The 16,395-nt window shown below is 35.7% G+C and overlaps 1 protein-coding gene across 2 annotated transcripts in view; it reads right to left on the bottom strand.

The window, feature by feature from the left end:
* The window catches only part of LOC134755381 (neuropeptide CCHamide-2), a 48,661-nt gene that overhangs the window by 13,948 nt on the left and 18,318 nt on the right, over positions 1-16,395 (bottom strand). The window contains exon 2 of one of the 2 annotated variants that reach the window (XM_063691935.1): positions 6,883-6,957. In XM_063691935.1, the coding sequence (XP_063548005.1) occupies positions 6,883-6,952 (70 nt within the window). In that variant the 5' untranslated portion in view covers positions 6,953-6,957. The remainder of the gene's footprint in view (positions 1-6,882; positions 6,958-16,395) is intronic. The other variant, XM_063691933.1, reaches the window with a different exon arrangement.

Here is a 16,395-nt window from a genome sequence, read left to right as displayed (position 1 = left end):
CAGTTATCCACGTAGTCTTGGTTTACCATGTTACCTAATCATAGGAATCTAGATCAAATACACCATGACCCCACATGCCCTAGCTGTTGCACGGATCACTACTAACAAACGAACAATAATCTTCTTATGTAATGCAACGTATACAATAGCAGTAACTGAGGTTTTGGTAACAATGCATTGACAGAGGTAATGTTTTGGTTTTGCAGCTCGATAATTTAAAGGTAATGTTCAGATATCAACTGCAATAGCATTACTGTTGCGACGTCCGAACGTCATCTTAATGCTAAAGAGCAACGTAATTTATGTTACCTGTTCCGGTTAATTTTTAATCGGTTTCATTTTTATTAAAATTATGTTAAGGTTTACTTACGTAATTTTAGTAATTATAGCTTGAAATACGATTATTTATGATTAAAATTTTTATATGGTAGACTTCCGGAATTTTATAGTTGTTTTTTTTTTTGTTTGGTATGGGTATAGGTATGATTTAGTTTATAGATTCTAGAGAGACTATAGTGCCTCAAGTTGTATTTAATTATATGTAACACGGTGATAAATTATTAAACACATTTTAATACCAACTCTTTATATCTCCGATTCTATTCTCTATTATTCCTTGTTAATCTTACGTGTCCTAATAATATCTATTTCTCGGCCATTATTAAAAGTTTCTCCAAAGTAGGCATTTGGCACGCTCTCATTATGATGTTCTTTCATAACATATTATAATGTAACGTATTGATAACGTGACGGGACAAACACCTGTGGAAGATGGAGATAACGCGCGTTTCACGCTTATACTGTTAGGAGAACATTTCTTTTGGGATTTTATGATTTTTATCTACTTTATTTTCCGGGTACCTTCATTGTGAATAATAAAAGATCGTTTACAGCCCGGTAATAAAATATTGTTACTACCGGACTGTAGCCAAATATTAATTTAGTACGGTTAGGTATTTATATTACCGGAAAATAAGAAAAAATAAAAAATCAGGTTACCCCTCTCAACCCCCTAAATTACCACCTAAAATAAGAAATAAGCGGTTTTGACTTATTTACAATATTAGTGGTGGTAATTGCTATAACTGTTTCAAATTTTAGGTATCTATGTCAAACGGTCTCTGAGAAAAACGCATTTAACTGATTTGCAAGACCGAAGTGATCCCATAAGTGTTCCGTTTGTCAAAACAACGTTTTGCACGGAACACTAACTAGGTAACAGTGATTTATATTTTTAATTTTGTTTTGTTTGACGCATGACAAGATAGACAGTCAATGATCATATCCCTAACGGCATATATCAAAAAACCCGCATATATTTTCAGCAAACAGATATGTCACTGATGAAAAACTTGCAGAAATAACCGTTTCCAATGTAGACAGTATGGCAGGCAATTGATCAACAAAGCTACTTCACGCTCGACCCCTAATAAAATAGATAGATACGAAAATATTGGAATACTGAGAGAAAAGAAAACTGCAGGGTAATCTGCAATAGTATAAATAAGAAAAAGGGATCGGTAGCATTCGCGACACTACGATAGTACGTGGAAATAAAACAAATACTTTACCGCAAATAAGAAATTTTACGGGACAGTAACTTTGCAGAATTTAAGACAATGCAGCGTTGGCAGAATTCAAATATACTTTTAACTTTATTTATAAATTTTACAAAACCAACCACTATAAAAAAGTCTGAATCAAATGAAATGATATTATTTTTCCTGATCAGGTGTTATTTTTAATGGAGCGTGCGTTGAGTCAGTCGGAGATTTTAATAAAAATGCTATTTAATATTGGAATATAGATTTTTTAACATTACAATACAAGAACGGTGCAAATCTTGAGGAAATTCATGTGATTTATGTGCTAACTATAAGTCTGTCTTCATATCCAAACAACATTTGATGTTTGAAGATACGGCCTCCTAGCCTAGCCTAGCATTTATTTGTGTATTTGTCACAAATATTTGTTCCTGAGTTATGGATGTTTTCTAAGTCCAACCTATCGCATAGATGCCTTACAAAACGAATTAAGAAATTTATTTTGTTAATTGGTACAGGTACCTACAGTTCAAAATATCCAATTAAAAACAACTGTTTTAAAAGCAATTGAAACCGCATTACCCAAGCTGTCAATGAAATCCTAATTACGTAGCACGGTAAAATAAAACGGACGTAAAGGAAGCCACTCACGGCCATAACACTGCCTATAACTTTTACGACTTTCACGTGAGCCCAACATACAAGCTTTCATACACCATTAACGTATATTATTGTATAATTCTGTTGAAATTAAATACTCTTCATAACATTGAGTGGGAAATTTGATGTTGATACGTGGGAATAAAGTTTGTTTTACGCAGTTTTGTTTTCGGATGGGTTAATATGACAAATGTTCGCGTTGATACTTAAAGAGACAATCTACTTAATGCGTCTGGTGGATATTAATGATTAAAATCACACTGCTAAGACATGTCTTTACGTGTTATAAGCCGCTTTACCGTATCATTGACTGGTTTGTGTCGAATATCTACTAAAGAAATTTACTTAAGTTGGTAAATACGCAAACCTTATGCAAGTGAATAGGCTGTCACTGAACCGGTGAGCTCCATCTTAGGCCCTGTCTTCACTTTCCATCAGGTGTGACTAGGGCCAATCGCCGACCAGTTTATAATAAATAAATAAAAAGTGAAACATACTTAGTGTTTTAAAAAGATGCTCTGTCATGTTTCTAGAGCACGCTAATGTGGCATTCTTAGCAGTGAAAATGTATGGTGGCGTCATACTTCACTCAAAACTTGGCGGGCGTCTCGTGATCGTGACTAGTCAGTTAATACATAATTTATAGCGATTTCCACATGCAATAATAAATTGTTATAAACGGAACTGCCAAATTTTGCAGGTTTCAAATTATGTTCAGTTTCTCTATTTTGTTTAATAAATAAATATAGAACAAACGGTCATTAGGAGTATACACTTATGTTTCATACACTACAAACTAAGGTACTGGTAATTACATTTACTGTGCCAACATCCCACACGACAATCCCCTACGTACCTCAAGTTTGCGGTAATGCCAAAGTTACACCCAAGTCGAACCGAGCATCTGCTCTACGTTTAAACTATGACTGGTTTGAATATATACTAGAAACAAAAGGACATAAAGATGTTCCAAGCTTCATGTAACTTACGATGTTATTCCTTTGACAATGGTATTTATTCTCTGGCTTTTCGTTGTGTACATTAAGTTTGTATTATTTGTTGTTAGTTTTGGCCACAATCTGAATGTTAACAAAACTTATTTTTGTGCTTAAGTTTGTTTCAAGTTGTTTGCATAAATACCTAAAATATTTTACATACATTACAACCTTTGTTTATTTAATTATCTAAGATATTTTACGTTTTTCATATTTCATTATTCACATTTCAGATTTTACAATATAATCATTAATACTAGGGAACAAATCTAATTATTTCTAACCGACCAGAGACCTATAAAAAGGTCTCCCTTTTCATTCTATTTTACTAACTTAACTTACTAACTTGGCAAATTTTTGATGACTTGGGGGGGCTTAATAACTAAAATTAATAACATAAAGTTAGGTACCATAATTAGTTCAGCCAATGCCTACTAAATAGGTATCCTAAGACACAACTGTTTTCAAAATAGCTTCAAGTTTTCACAATGTTCACCTAACGGAGCGTGAAATCATTTCCATTTCGTCAACAATTTCAAGTTTCCGTCGCCAAAATTCCAAACAAATCTCTAAAATTAAACACGAATCAGTAAAACAATTACGAAACACGTTTCAAATGTACCAATTCGCGATAATGTTCACAATAAATTCGGTAAAATTGCAATAATTCTGAGGCCGAGTTTCGAACAACGGTCAAACTCTCATTTAAAGGATAGCGAGTATATTTAGCTACTGCTCCCTTTTAAAACCTACGATCTCACTTGACTTTAATGATAAAATAAACCTTATGTTAGGTTCTATAGAGTATATATTTGTGTGCATTGTAAAAGGTAGTGTGAGGTTCGGGAAATAACTTAATAAGTACTTCTATGTGAGGGTCTAATCAGACCCGAGGGAGCATTTTGAGGAGCATGTTGATTAATAATTCAGATTTCTTCAGTGTTACTCACGTGTAACAATAAATATAAATACATACCCTATTTATTGTCTGTGTATGGAGGTTCAAATTATAAATATATTTTTAGACTAGAGAATAATGCTTGTGTATTTTTCATTATATTTCAGGCCTTTAATACATCACGTACTCATTTTATATTATCATATGCGTGAAAAACACCAAAACAATATCGCTATAATCAGAATAAATAACTCAAGACCTAAAAAACTTAGGTATTTTGGCCGTTGGGTCCTATAGATAGCGGCCCATCATACTGGAACAATTGGCAGTCAAATTTGAATCATTGTTATTTAGAAAATAAAATTTAATTTGTATTTTTCTATTTTATTGAACGAACCAAAATAAAAGCAACAAATACAGCTAACACTTTAGTAGACGAAAATCATTGTAAAAAATCCATGTGGTCTTGTACGGAACGTTTCGGCAACTAGACCGAGGTAAGGACTCTAGTCTCTACACACAAATAAGAATGAGGTATCATGGTGGGCGTCGAATAGCAATGGAACGGAAATTGGTTTTAAAAGAATGTCAATTAAAATTTAATATTGTCTTCGGTTACCGCGATAGTTACTCATTAAATAAAATCCGTTTCGTTTCCGGTAATCCGTTTTCATAGTTTTATTTCAGTTAAAATTTGTCAATGTCTTAAAATATTATGCAACTGCTACGACGGATAGACATTATTTTTGAATGTATTATATCCGAAAAATTAAGTAACGAAATATAATATCTAGTGTATTCCTACACTGGTTGGACGCTAGGGCTTATACTTAAAACTTGTGCTCTGATATAAACCTTCTATAAACGAATGAACGGATTTATTTGCAATTATGTTTACACGCGTCGAATTTACAAACAATTTAATTAAATTACACCCTGAACAGTGTCCCCGAGGTAAAAGAATTAATTAGCAATATAGGGACGTAATTTATTATGGAAATGTGGTTTGGTACAGTAGGCAGCAGAAGTTGCTAAGCGATTGACGCGCTCTCATTCTCTTAAGGCCGTTCCCTGAGCCAGAAGGCGAAAAATCTCCTTATATGATCATATTTTTCTAAGAGACGTTGATATTCGTAGACGTGAAAAAAATATATGTAGTACTTGATTATATTATCTTTAATAAAACAGCTTCCGATACACGAATTATGACACTTAGCTAAATTAGCGGTTTCACTCACGTATTTTTGTAATTTAGCTAAGTTAATATGTCTCACGATAGTTTAAATTTGAATTATGACACTTCGCTCGATGCACTTAATTCCCAAAGTAACCTCTAACGCGGACTTTTAATCAGACTTTAGTCGGTTATTTATTATGTGACACTATAGAAAAGGGGAAAAAACAATTTTAACTTAAATAGTAATTTTGACAGCTTTCGAATTTCGATACTGTAAGGCAACGTTTTTAAAATAAATAAAAATCCCGTTCTTTCTTGTGAAATGTTACAGTGATAGCGGCAAACCGATGAAACGGAGTCGCGTCAAGATCATTTTAAACACTTCGCCCGCTTAGCAACTATTGCCGCTGTATACTCTAAAAAATTAAGACCAACAGAGCAGTTCTCTCTTAGTTGACGTTAAGTTAATTACAACATTTTCCATCTTATATTACACTAGCGACCCGCCCCGGCTTCGCACGGGTACAATGCTGATGTGTTATACATATAAATGTTCCTCTTGAATCACTCTATCTATTAAAAAATACCGCATCAAAATCCGTTGTGTAGTTTTAAAGATCTATGCATACATAGGGACAGACATCCATCCAGACAGCAGGAAGCGACTTTGTTTTATACTATGTAATGATAGTGAAGAAAGCTAATTACTTAAAACTATAAGAGTATCTGTGATTAAACTAATAAAGTAGGTATTGATTAATCCTAACAATTTGTATATCTTGCATCTATTATTAACTTGTTGGAATAATTATGTAACGTTGGTTGATGTTGATTCAATCAATTTAATATCAAGCGCTTAGTTGATCTTGCTGGGATCAATTAGTTAGCATAATTATTTTTCATGTAAATATTGAACATGATATTAATTGGCTCAGTAATAGCAATAGTAAGAGCAATCAGAATTACCTTATTTGATTTAACGAAGTCCTTGTTAGTCTCGTATGCTATAGAATCAAGATGCTTGATTATTTGCTTTTCCAATTGTTCGTTTGGATTCGCACAGTTACAAATAAGTATACTCTACAAAAATTTGGTTGGCACGAACATTGGAAAAGCAAACTGGGGATTTTCAAATTGAAAGGAGGATGGGCTAATTGACCCATTTGACCAATAAGGGCAAGCGGTATGTCACCGGATAGGGTATTCTAAGTTGTAAAACTTTTACTATGGCAGGTAGTCTCAAATCTTTGTGTGAAAAAACTTATCACCGCAAAAAATAGTGTGATGAAACGTAGCTATTTTTTTTTCGATACTAAGTTCCTGTGTCGCAGATCATGAGAGTTTTGTTATTGTCGATGATTTTGTGTCACGGTATTTTAATTTTTATTCGTTTACGTATGTTTTTTTTTTGTGTCATATTTTTTTTAAACAGAGATTTGACAAGTCTTGCCGTACAAAAAATGGAGTATGTATATAAAAAAACTTTTCCGATGGTATGTCGCTTATTCTTATTGGTTCATGGGCCAGTGTCCATACAAATCTGCCCATTCCCTTGATTGGATTTTGTTCAAAAGTTACCCTTGCCCCTAAAACTACATTTAAACTTACGTTTAGCGCTGACACCCTGCAGCATTAGGAGAGCGGCGAGCAGTGTGAGGGTGATAGTTATCTGGGCCATTTTATCTGAAACAAGCATATAATTTTATTACCGTTATTGTTTTACAGGTCCAAACTTCTCTTTGTAGGTTCACCGGGAATGTCCCCTTGCCGGTGAACCACCTACGGCTCGGCCACGACTTTGCGCGACTGGCGACGGCGGCGGCGATACAAATACAAAAACAAAAATTTATTTCGTTACCAGGCATAGATGAAATATAGGATAAAACAAATCGGTTTCACTTACAAATATGACAATTTGGTTAGCAGTAACAAGCCTTCTTGAGCTTACCGTGAGACTTAGTCAATTTGTGTGGGAATGTCCCTATAATATTTATTTATTCAAGGGTGGCAGATAGTTTTGGAGCGTTGTGTCATCAGCTGACGACTGTACCATTTTTTATAGACTTTGTATGATAGTAACGGAATAGAAGGAACGAAACATGTAAATTTTGGAACATTTTTTCCTCCTATTAAGGTCGAAGGAGCTCGTGATCCCGAGAAGAAATAACATGAAAAAAACCGGACGTGCAAGTCAGACTCGCCCACCGAGGGTTCCGTACTTTTTAGTATTTGTTGTTATAGCGGCAACAGAAATGCATCTTTTTTTTTTAGCCTGGTTTAGTATCCCACTGCTGGGCAAAGGCCTCCCCTCGTTTCCTCCACTCGACCCTGTCGTTTGAAATTAATCATATGAAGAAATACATCATATGTGAAAATTTTAACTGTCAAGCTATCACGGTTCGTGAGTTTGGTGACAGACAGACGGACAGCAGTCTTAGTATTTAATAGGGTCCCATTTTTACCTTTTTGGGTACGGAACCCTAAAAAATCCAATTTTTGAAAAATAACTTTAATGAAAGTACCACTTTAACCGGGGCATTCTCTGAGAATATGTCTGCGGTTGCGTCTAATTGCCAAGACTCTTGTCATAATTTTTTAATGAGTCGCGGTAATTAGACCGCAGACATATTTTTAGGGTTTCGTACCCAAAGGGCAAAAACGGGACCATTTACTAACACTCCGCTGTCCGTCTGTCCGTCTGTCCGTCTGTCTGTCACCAGGCTGTATCTCATGAACGGTGATAGTTAGACATTTGAAATTTTCACAGATGATGTATTTCTGTTGCCGCTACAACAACAAATACTAAAAACAGAATAAAATAAGCTCCCTTACAACAAACGTGACTTTTTTGCCGTTTTTTGCGTAATGATACGGAACTCTTCGTGCGCGAGTCCGACTCGCACTTGGCTGGTTTTTTTGAGAGTGACAAGACCACGAACGGAACAACCAATATGTGCCAATCGTGAAATTTTAAACCTACGAGTATAAATAAATGAACGTACCTACCTAAGTACATTTACTGTGTTACTAGACACCGCGGATGGAGTCGCTCTTTTGTACCGTTTGCTGTGGGAGTTAACTAAGCGGTAACCCAAGATCCTCCTCCCTCCTGAAAATCCAGCCTTACGCAGGCGAACAACACGCGAACGCAAAGCGAAGCGATGCGGCGCGGGATGAATCAATCCTTTGATACCTATAGAAGTGTCCTACGTGGGCGATCTCGTTACGAACGCGAACGCCGTGGGCCCGCCGCGCCGCGAGTTGTTCGCTTACGTAAGACGCAGCGTATATAGGTAGAATAGATACGTTCCGAGGTTTAGACGCTTTTCCTGCTAACAATTTAGTGTAAGGCCTGAGTGGACGCTCGAGTTGGGCGTGCAGCGGGGCGGGGCGTGCGGCGTGCATGTTAAACAAATGCAAACGTATAGGAGCGGCCTTAGTGCACGCTGCCAAATCACTTGTGAGCCGCTCCGCTTCGAGCGTCCACTCAGGCCTTACACTTAGACGTGTTTACTTCGAAAACTAACCAAACTTTTGTAGTATAAGAACGTCATTTTTTATTTTTTATACTATTTGGAACACAAACAGTCACATATGGATTGACACAAATGGATTTGAAGTACAATGTACTTAACATACTTAAGAAACAGACCTGGAGGTTCATTATTAAGTACATAATGTTAACATACATAATAAAAGCAGAAATAAAAAGAAATCAAAGAAATCATGAGCCATACCTAATTACAAAAGTACCTATAGACCGCGGGCCACGAACAGATTTCATGACCAATCGCCTCCCGGGCGAAAACTTGTATAGTGGTTAACGGCTATGTATGATGAACCCTCGTGAACGTCAGCTGCCGCTCCGTTGGTGGGTTGAGGAATGGCAGCAAATAAACTGTATAAAATTTTTTTTGTCATCGCCTCCCGCTTGATACTTCGTCAGATGATAGTTCAGATGCTATTGTAAATAAACAATATCGTCAGCCGATTGTATCGCTGTGGAAAGACCGTCAGCTGGTCACATAAACATGTAAAAAAGAAAATTATTTTCAGTCATCGGCGTCATCGCCTCCCGTTTGATACTTTGTTAGATGATAGTTTAGATGCTATTGTTAATAAAACAATAAACAACACTACCTAGGTAGGTAGGACAACCGGAAAGTTACATTTATACATTTAGTTATTTATAATTATTTTCAATACTTGAAACTATTAAAACTATTTAAAACATATTAGGTTTAAATTCATTCTAGACTAGACAAGAAGAGAAAAGTGGGAAGTGTGAAAAGGATCAATATCATGTAGGTGCTTATTGTAATAATTTGGGACTCGTCTGAAAAATGTGTGCCAAGAGTAATTCTTGCGGGTAAATCTGATCTAAAATAGAGGTAGCGAACGTAGAACTAAATCATAGAATTTGAGCGTGGTTTTCCGCTCAACCAGGTAACCAGAAGCGATGAAACAACTCACTTACACCGGACGTCCTGCGACCCCTTCCCCAGTCTACCCTGACCTATAACCGCGGATCTTCTAGTACGCTTTAGCTCTAGATAAACTGGTCAACAAGGACTACGACCAGTTCAAAAAGATATATAGTTATCTCGTAAAGTTCATAGGAGGTGAGACCATGGTGCAGTGGTCGATGAATAGTGACTATCAGATTAGTGGTAGGTGCAGCTGACAAGTCAATCGTAAACGGGATTCAGCACGACGGACCTTAATCCTATAATGCACTTGAGCTATTTTCAGACATGATTTCCTAAGTACTATTTCATACTGGAAAATCGAGTGTCTAGAAGTCTCTATTCTAGAAAAAAACCTTGTGTAGTAAACACTAGACTTATATTTACCGGGATATAGACCGTGATTACCTTTTGTAATATTTATGAGCTCCCGATATTTCGACGCAGTTACATGCATCATGTTCACGGGTAACTGAAGAACTAAACTGCATTTAATTAATTTGACATGTCTCCATCCATATTTAAATTTTATGTCTACTGTAATTTGTGTTCTGTTTGTTTTTATCTGTGTTATTTTGTAATTTAAGTGAATTGAACTGTATTTGCATGCATGCAACTGTGCTTATAGCATATAAATATTTGATTGATTGATTGATAGCTTATAGCTTAGCTTAAGATAGCTTGTGTAGTAAGTTTGTAACAACTAGGGAACAAATCAAATTATTGTATGAAATATTTTTTGCGTAAACTTCAGACGCGGGTTCGATTCCCGCCTCGGCCACAGTGAACTTGGTCACTTTTTCTTTAGTGTATGATATCTATAGGTATTACAGTTTATAAGTTTGTAGGAATTAAAGTTAGAAAATGTAACAACTAGAATTAAAAGAGTAACAATTAAAAGCCTATACTTATGGCACTACCTACACGGCAATTTACTAAGTCGTGAACTTCAAATAACAACGCTTACAGGGTGGCACAAAATATTTTTAACAAATAATTTTTTGTATGTACAAAATGATGAAAACATACAAAATGTACCTAATTAAAAAATTAAATTAAATAATTAAACTAAAATAAAACGTACCTGTACGAGCCGGGGCTCGTGCAGTGGAGTTAGTCTCGTTATACACAAATATGTTGTTTATTTATTCTAATAAATTTTACACACGTAGATTAAACGACTCAGTGATGGGAACCAGTGATAGGGCGTAATGGGATGGGATGAGAATATTATTAATGTTTAATCTAGTTTATTTTGATCGTATAATAAAATTGCATAAAATTTAAAAAATTACTTTTAAAAAGCGTTGTCTAAAATATGTTATCCTCTTCTACACGCATATAGGCTCGAAGCAAAATTATCAGTACATTGGCAGAGCCGTGTGACTGTTTTTGGTAATAGCCCTTTCTACCTACATCTGTCATATTCCTGACCGAGAAAATAAAAAATCGGTATTTGTTTCTATCAATGGTACAAATGTCTTGTATAAATTTTCATTTAGTTTTTGTAGAATATTTCCATATAAAAGTAAAATTTTATTAGTATTGGCATTAAACATTAGTGATTTTTAAACTAAAACATTATTTTTGTACATAACGGAAGAACGTTAAACAAATGGTCTGACTAAACGAAAATATATGCATGCACATGGGTTCGTAGGTTAGATACAGAAACGCAAACGTTTGTTAAAGTTACAATACAAAAAAAAACATCGTTTTTTAGGGCCATCCTGTACATGACTCAAATTAAAATATATGTTTCTGGTTAATTAATAAAAAAACAGCCTAACATCAAATTACACGTACACAGTTAATTACTCACTGAAATCAATTACAAAGCCATAACAATTAGCACCGTTTAATAAATAACTTCAAAGGTATTTTATGGTGTTCAAAGACTCTTAGAACAACAGTAATTTTTATGGTTTCTTACGTTTAAAATTATTTTGGTAAAGGCAATTCGAGAGCTCTTTTCCACCGACGACCAGTTTTTTGCGGGTACGGTTTTCTGCTGGATCCCGTTTTAGTAGTACTTATACGTGCTAATATGGTAACGTTTACACGAGCATTTTGTTTGCGGGATTATGCACGCATACTACTAAAAAGGGATACTGCAGAAAACCTTTCCTCCCGCGGAAGCTTCGGCTGTGGAATGAGCTCCCTACCGAGGGGTTCCCGAGGGGCTACAGTATGGGGTTCTTCAAAAAAGGAGTGTACAGGTTTTTAGGGTCGGCAACGCGCATGTATTATCTCTGGTGTTGCAGGCCTCTATAGACTACGGTGACTGCTTGTTGTATGTGGTATAAAAAAACCGTGCCCGCAAAAAACTGGACGTCAGTGGGAAAGTGCTGTAAAGCGTTTTTTTTTAACAACTCGTTTTAGTCCCACATTACATTGTATTACTAAGTACGTAAGATCTATCAAATGACACGTGGTTATAAATGTTGCGGCGTAATTAATCAAACATTAATCATGATTTGTGCCTCACTAATATTATAAACGATAAAGTTTGGATGTTTGTCGTTGGATGTAACATTGTAATCTCGGTTCAAAAGCTAGAGGAAAGGGGACGACCGCTTCACCATACAAACGCAGTCCTCATTTCGCTGCCCAATATTACAGGGTTCTATGTTACATTTTCAAGATAGTTGAAATTCGACTTAATGTCACTATGATAAAGTTCAAATTTCAGTTCGATAAAAGTGAAACAGAACCCTGTAATATTGGGGCTGCGATTTGTGGTATTTTCTATAAAAGTGGACCTTATTGTCGATGGCGCTTACGCCATTATAAACGATGCTCCGATATAAATACAATGCCGCGCGACGCTGTGCGGCGTAAGCGCCATCGACAATACGGTCCGTTTTCATAGAAAATGCCCCATTTTTCTGTCTGGATGTTAACATGTTTTTTTTATATTATTTGATGTATATTAAATATCCGCCCATGCAGATGGACATCACACTAAGCAATGGTTTCCACAAAGCAACCGACAGCGAGAAGTGGAGAGCTGCCATAGGGAAAATTTGCAAGCGGAGTCACGATCCTTAGCAGTGAGGAACAAGAAGAGATGTATATTATGCCCCTTCGTTTGACTTTTTTCGATTTTTACGGTTCCGTACCTCAAAAGCAAAAGACGGAACCCTTATAGGATTACTCGTGCGTCTGTCTGTACGTCTGTCACAGCCTATTTTCTCCGAAACTACTTTACCGATTAAGTTGAAATTTGGTATACAATAAACATATGTAAATTTGTAACCCAAACACAGACACGTAAAGTAAACAATCAAATTCCCTGTAAATTTTGGTTGATGTACATCAAATTGCAGAGAGGATAATGGGGACTACCGTTTGTATGGAAAGACGGTTACGGTCGTCCACTTTCTTTTTAAGTGCCTACACGTACTGACAGAATTTAATCCTATCTTGACGGTTATTTATGAACATCGAAGAATTGAATCTGCGTATATTAGTAGATATAAAGCCTATGGCGTACCAAATTGGTCATAAATAACGGTCTCTGTCCACCTGGCAGGCCATACAATTGTATGCTACCATTGTTAAAATGCTTTTCTATCCCCAAATAACTATGGGATCTTTAATAAAGTTTTAGCCCTCTAGACTTGTACTTACACAAGCGTTTCATAAGTTTTCTTTACAAAAAAAATTGCTTCAAAGCATTCATCGAAATCTACAACAACAGATAAATAGACACAACATTTTACAAAACATAGGTACGAGAAACATACATTTTAAATACTTGATATATTTAACGGATCCCTCAGGATTTCAATAAGTCAACTTAATAATTTTTAAGAAAAAAAAACCGACTTCAGTTGGGGATGCCGCTGAACGTTCACTTATTGTTAATGGTGCACTCTTAGATTCCAGACAATGAAATGAAAAAGACAGCAATTTTTGCCTAATAATGTAGAAAAGGAGGTAAAACCACCCACTTTTCTAGTAGCATTTCGTTTCTGTAGGGGTCGCAGTTCTAACCTAACCTAACCTACTTTTCTGATAGCATTTCGTTTTTGTAAGCTCTAACCTAACCTACTTTTCTCATAGCAGTTCTGTTCTGTGAGAATCGCAGTTCAAAACCCAACCACCCACCTAACCCACTTTTCTAGTAGCATTTCCGGGTCCGGATCAGAGTCCGGGTCCGTGTCCGGCTGTCCGGGTCCATGATTGGGTCAGAGTTCGGTCCGGGTCCGGGTCCGAGTTGGGGTCCATGTTCAGACCCGGGTCCGGGTCCGAGTCCGGGTCCAAGTTTAGGTCTGGGTCCATAAGGAAGAGAACAAATCGCCAAACGTGAACTATGTGTCATTGAAGAGTTCCATTCTGATCATTATCAGCAGTTTCCATTTCATCAAATGTCACTTTTTAAAATGTAAATGCTGGATTTGTTGATAAAAAAACAAAAATCACTATATGTATGCCTTTCACATTTGAGGAGTTCCCTCGGTTCCTCGTGGGTCTCATCATCAGAACTCGAGCTTGACAAAAATATGTCTTAAAAACTTAAGTTGCTTAACAAACATAAAGAAGAGGACAAATCGCAAAACGTACACTATGCGTCATTAAAGAGTTCCATTCTGATCATCAGCAGCAGTTCCACTTCATCAAATGTCACTTTCGAAAATGGAAGTGCTGGATTTGTTTATAAAATTACAAAAATCACTATATGTATGCCTTTCACATTTGAGGAGTTCCCTCGATTCCTCACGGATACCATCATCAGAACTCGAGCTTGACAAAAATGTTTCTTGAAAACCTAACTTGCTTAACAAACATAACAAAGAGGACAAATCGCCAAACGTGAACTATGCGTCATTGAAGAGTTCCGTTCTGATCATCATCAGCAGTTCCACTTCATCAAATGTCACTTTTTAAAATGGATGTGCTGGATTTGTTTATAAAATTTCAAAAATCACTATATGTATGCCTTTCACATTTGAGGAGTTCCCTCGATTCCTCATGGATCCCATCATCAGAACTCGAGCTTGACAAAAATGTTTCTTGAAAACCTAACTTGCTTAACAAACATAACGAAGAGGACAAATCGCCAAACGTGAACTATGCATCATTGAAGAGTTCCGTTCTGATCATCATCAGCAGTTCCACTTCATAAAATGTCACTTTTTTAAATGTAAGTGCTTGATTTGTTGATGAAAATACTAAAATCACTATATGTATGCCTTTAACATTTGAGGAGTTCCCTCGATTCCTCATGGATCCCATCATCATAACTGCTTTTTGACGAAAACGGGACCAATCTGTATGTATATACTTACAATCAAAAAAAGAATTTTCAAAATCGGTCCAGAAATGACGGAGTTATGGAGTAACAAACATTAAAAAAAAAAAAAAAAACAAAAAAAAAACAACCGAATTGAGAACCTCCTTTGAAATCTTGAAGTCGGTTAAAAATGAAAATGGAAATACACTGCTAATTGTAAAAATAATATTAAGGTAAGTAACGCTACACAACATGTAATAATTTAAAAAACCTCTAGTCCCAATAATTGAAATATAGGTCACATTTGAATCATCAAAGCATTGAAAGCATCAAAACGAATTGAGAACCTCCTCCTTTGAACAAGATTTCAAGTCGGTTAAAAACGTGAGAGACGCATTATGTTTGAACAATTTTACGCTTATATTACAAAAACTTCATAGTACCATAGAGTAAATTATACTAGAGCGGTACTGTCATAGTAAATTTTGTAACCCCAGTAAATTCACTGCCATCTGTCGACACACTTTAAAACTAAAAATAAATATTTATAAAAATACGATAAAATGTATTTAACTATGGATAAATGATTTTTTTATTCGCATTAATTATTTTTATATGATTTTGACCCATGTTCTTTCACTGGTATGCGTTAAAATTATAAATAACAAACGAAACAGTCAACGCCCTCTATACGAGTGTAGGCCAAAACTAGTGGCGCCATCTGATCGAGAATCAAATTTTCGTGATTTTCGAGGCACGTTTTTTCCTTAGACTGTATCTATCTATTACGGAGTTATATCTATCTTTGATAGTACTTAAGCTTTTTTTAGTCTGCTTTCTTTTACTTCAATCTCGGTAAAACTTCTTTCGCAGTGACTGAGTTTCTAATGCAGTTTACGGAAATTACGGAGATGGATGGAGTAAAAACTTATTTTTTAATAGAATGGCAAATAATTTCGAGTATTTAACTATTCTCGGCGCTAGCTATTTATTTAAATTTTACATTTTATTTTTGAAATCTTCGATTTATGAACATAACATTAAACTAAAATTCAACTAGACTTCAAATTTCCTCTAAGCAGAATAGGATAAATCGTCTATTACTGGCCACCTTCCAATAACGGGATACCTTATCCTAAGATAGCTAAATTAAGCATCCTATATATTTCCAAATATTTTCATATTTTCAAATACGTGAGTGAAACCGCTAAGTTAGCTAAGATCATATATATTTTATTCAATTCATTCGTTCTGAAAATTGACTTGGATTGTGTGAATTTAAACAGAATCTTTTTCAATCAATCCGACTCACGCTCGAACCTTAAGGCGCGCATCTCTCGGGCGCTTCTGGCCTTCGGCCCTACGTGGTGCTCAGCCTTCGGCCTTCCGAATTAACATACTTTGACCATTATTCTG

Source organism: Cydia strobilella, chromosome 2, assembly GCF_947568885.1.
Source record: "Cydia strobilella chromosome 2, ilCydStro3.1, whole genome shotgun sequence".
NCBI lineage: Eukaryota > Metazoa > Arthropoda > Insecta > Lepidoptera > Tortricidae > Cydia > Cydia strobilella.
This window is presented reverse-complemented; position numbering and strand designations above follow the sequence as displayed.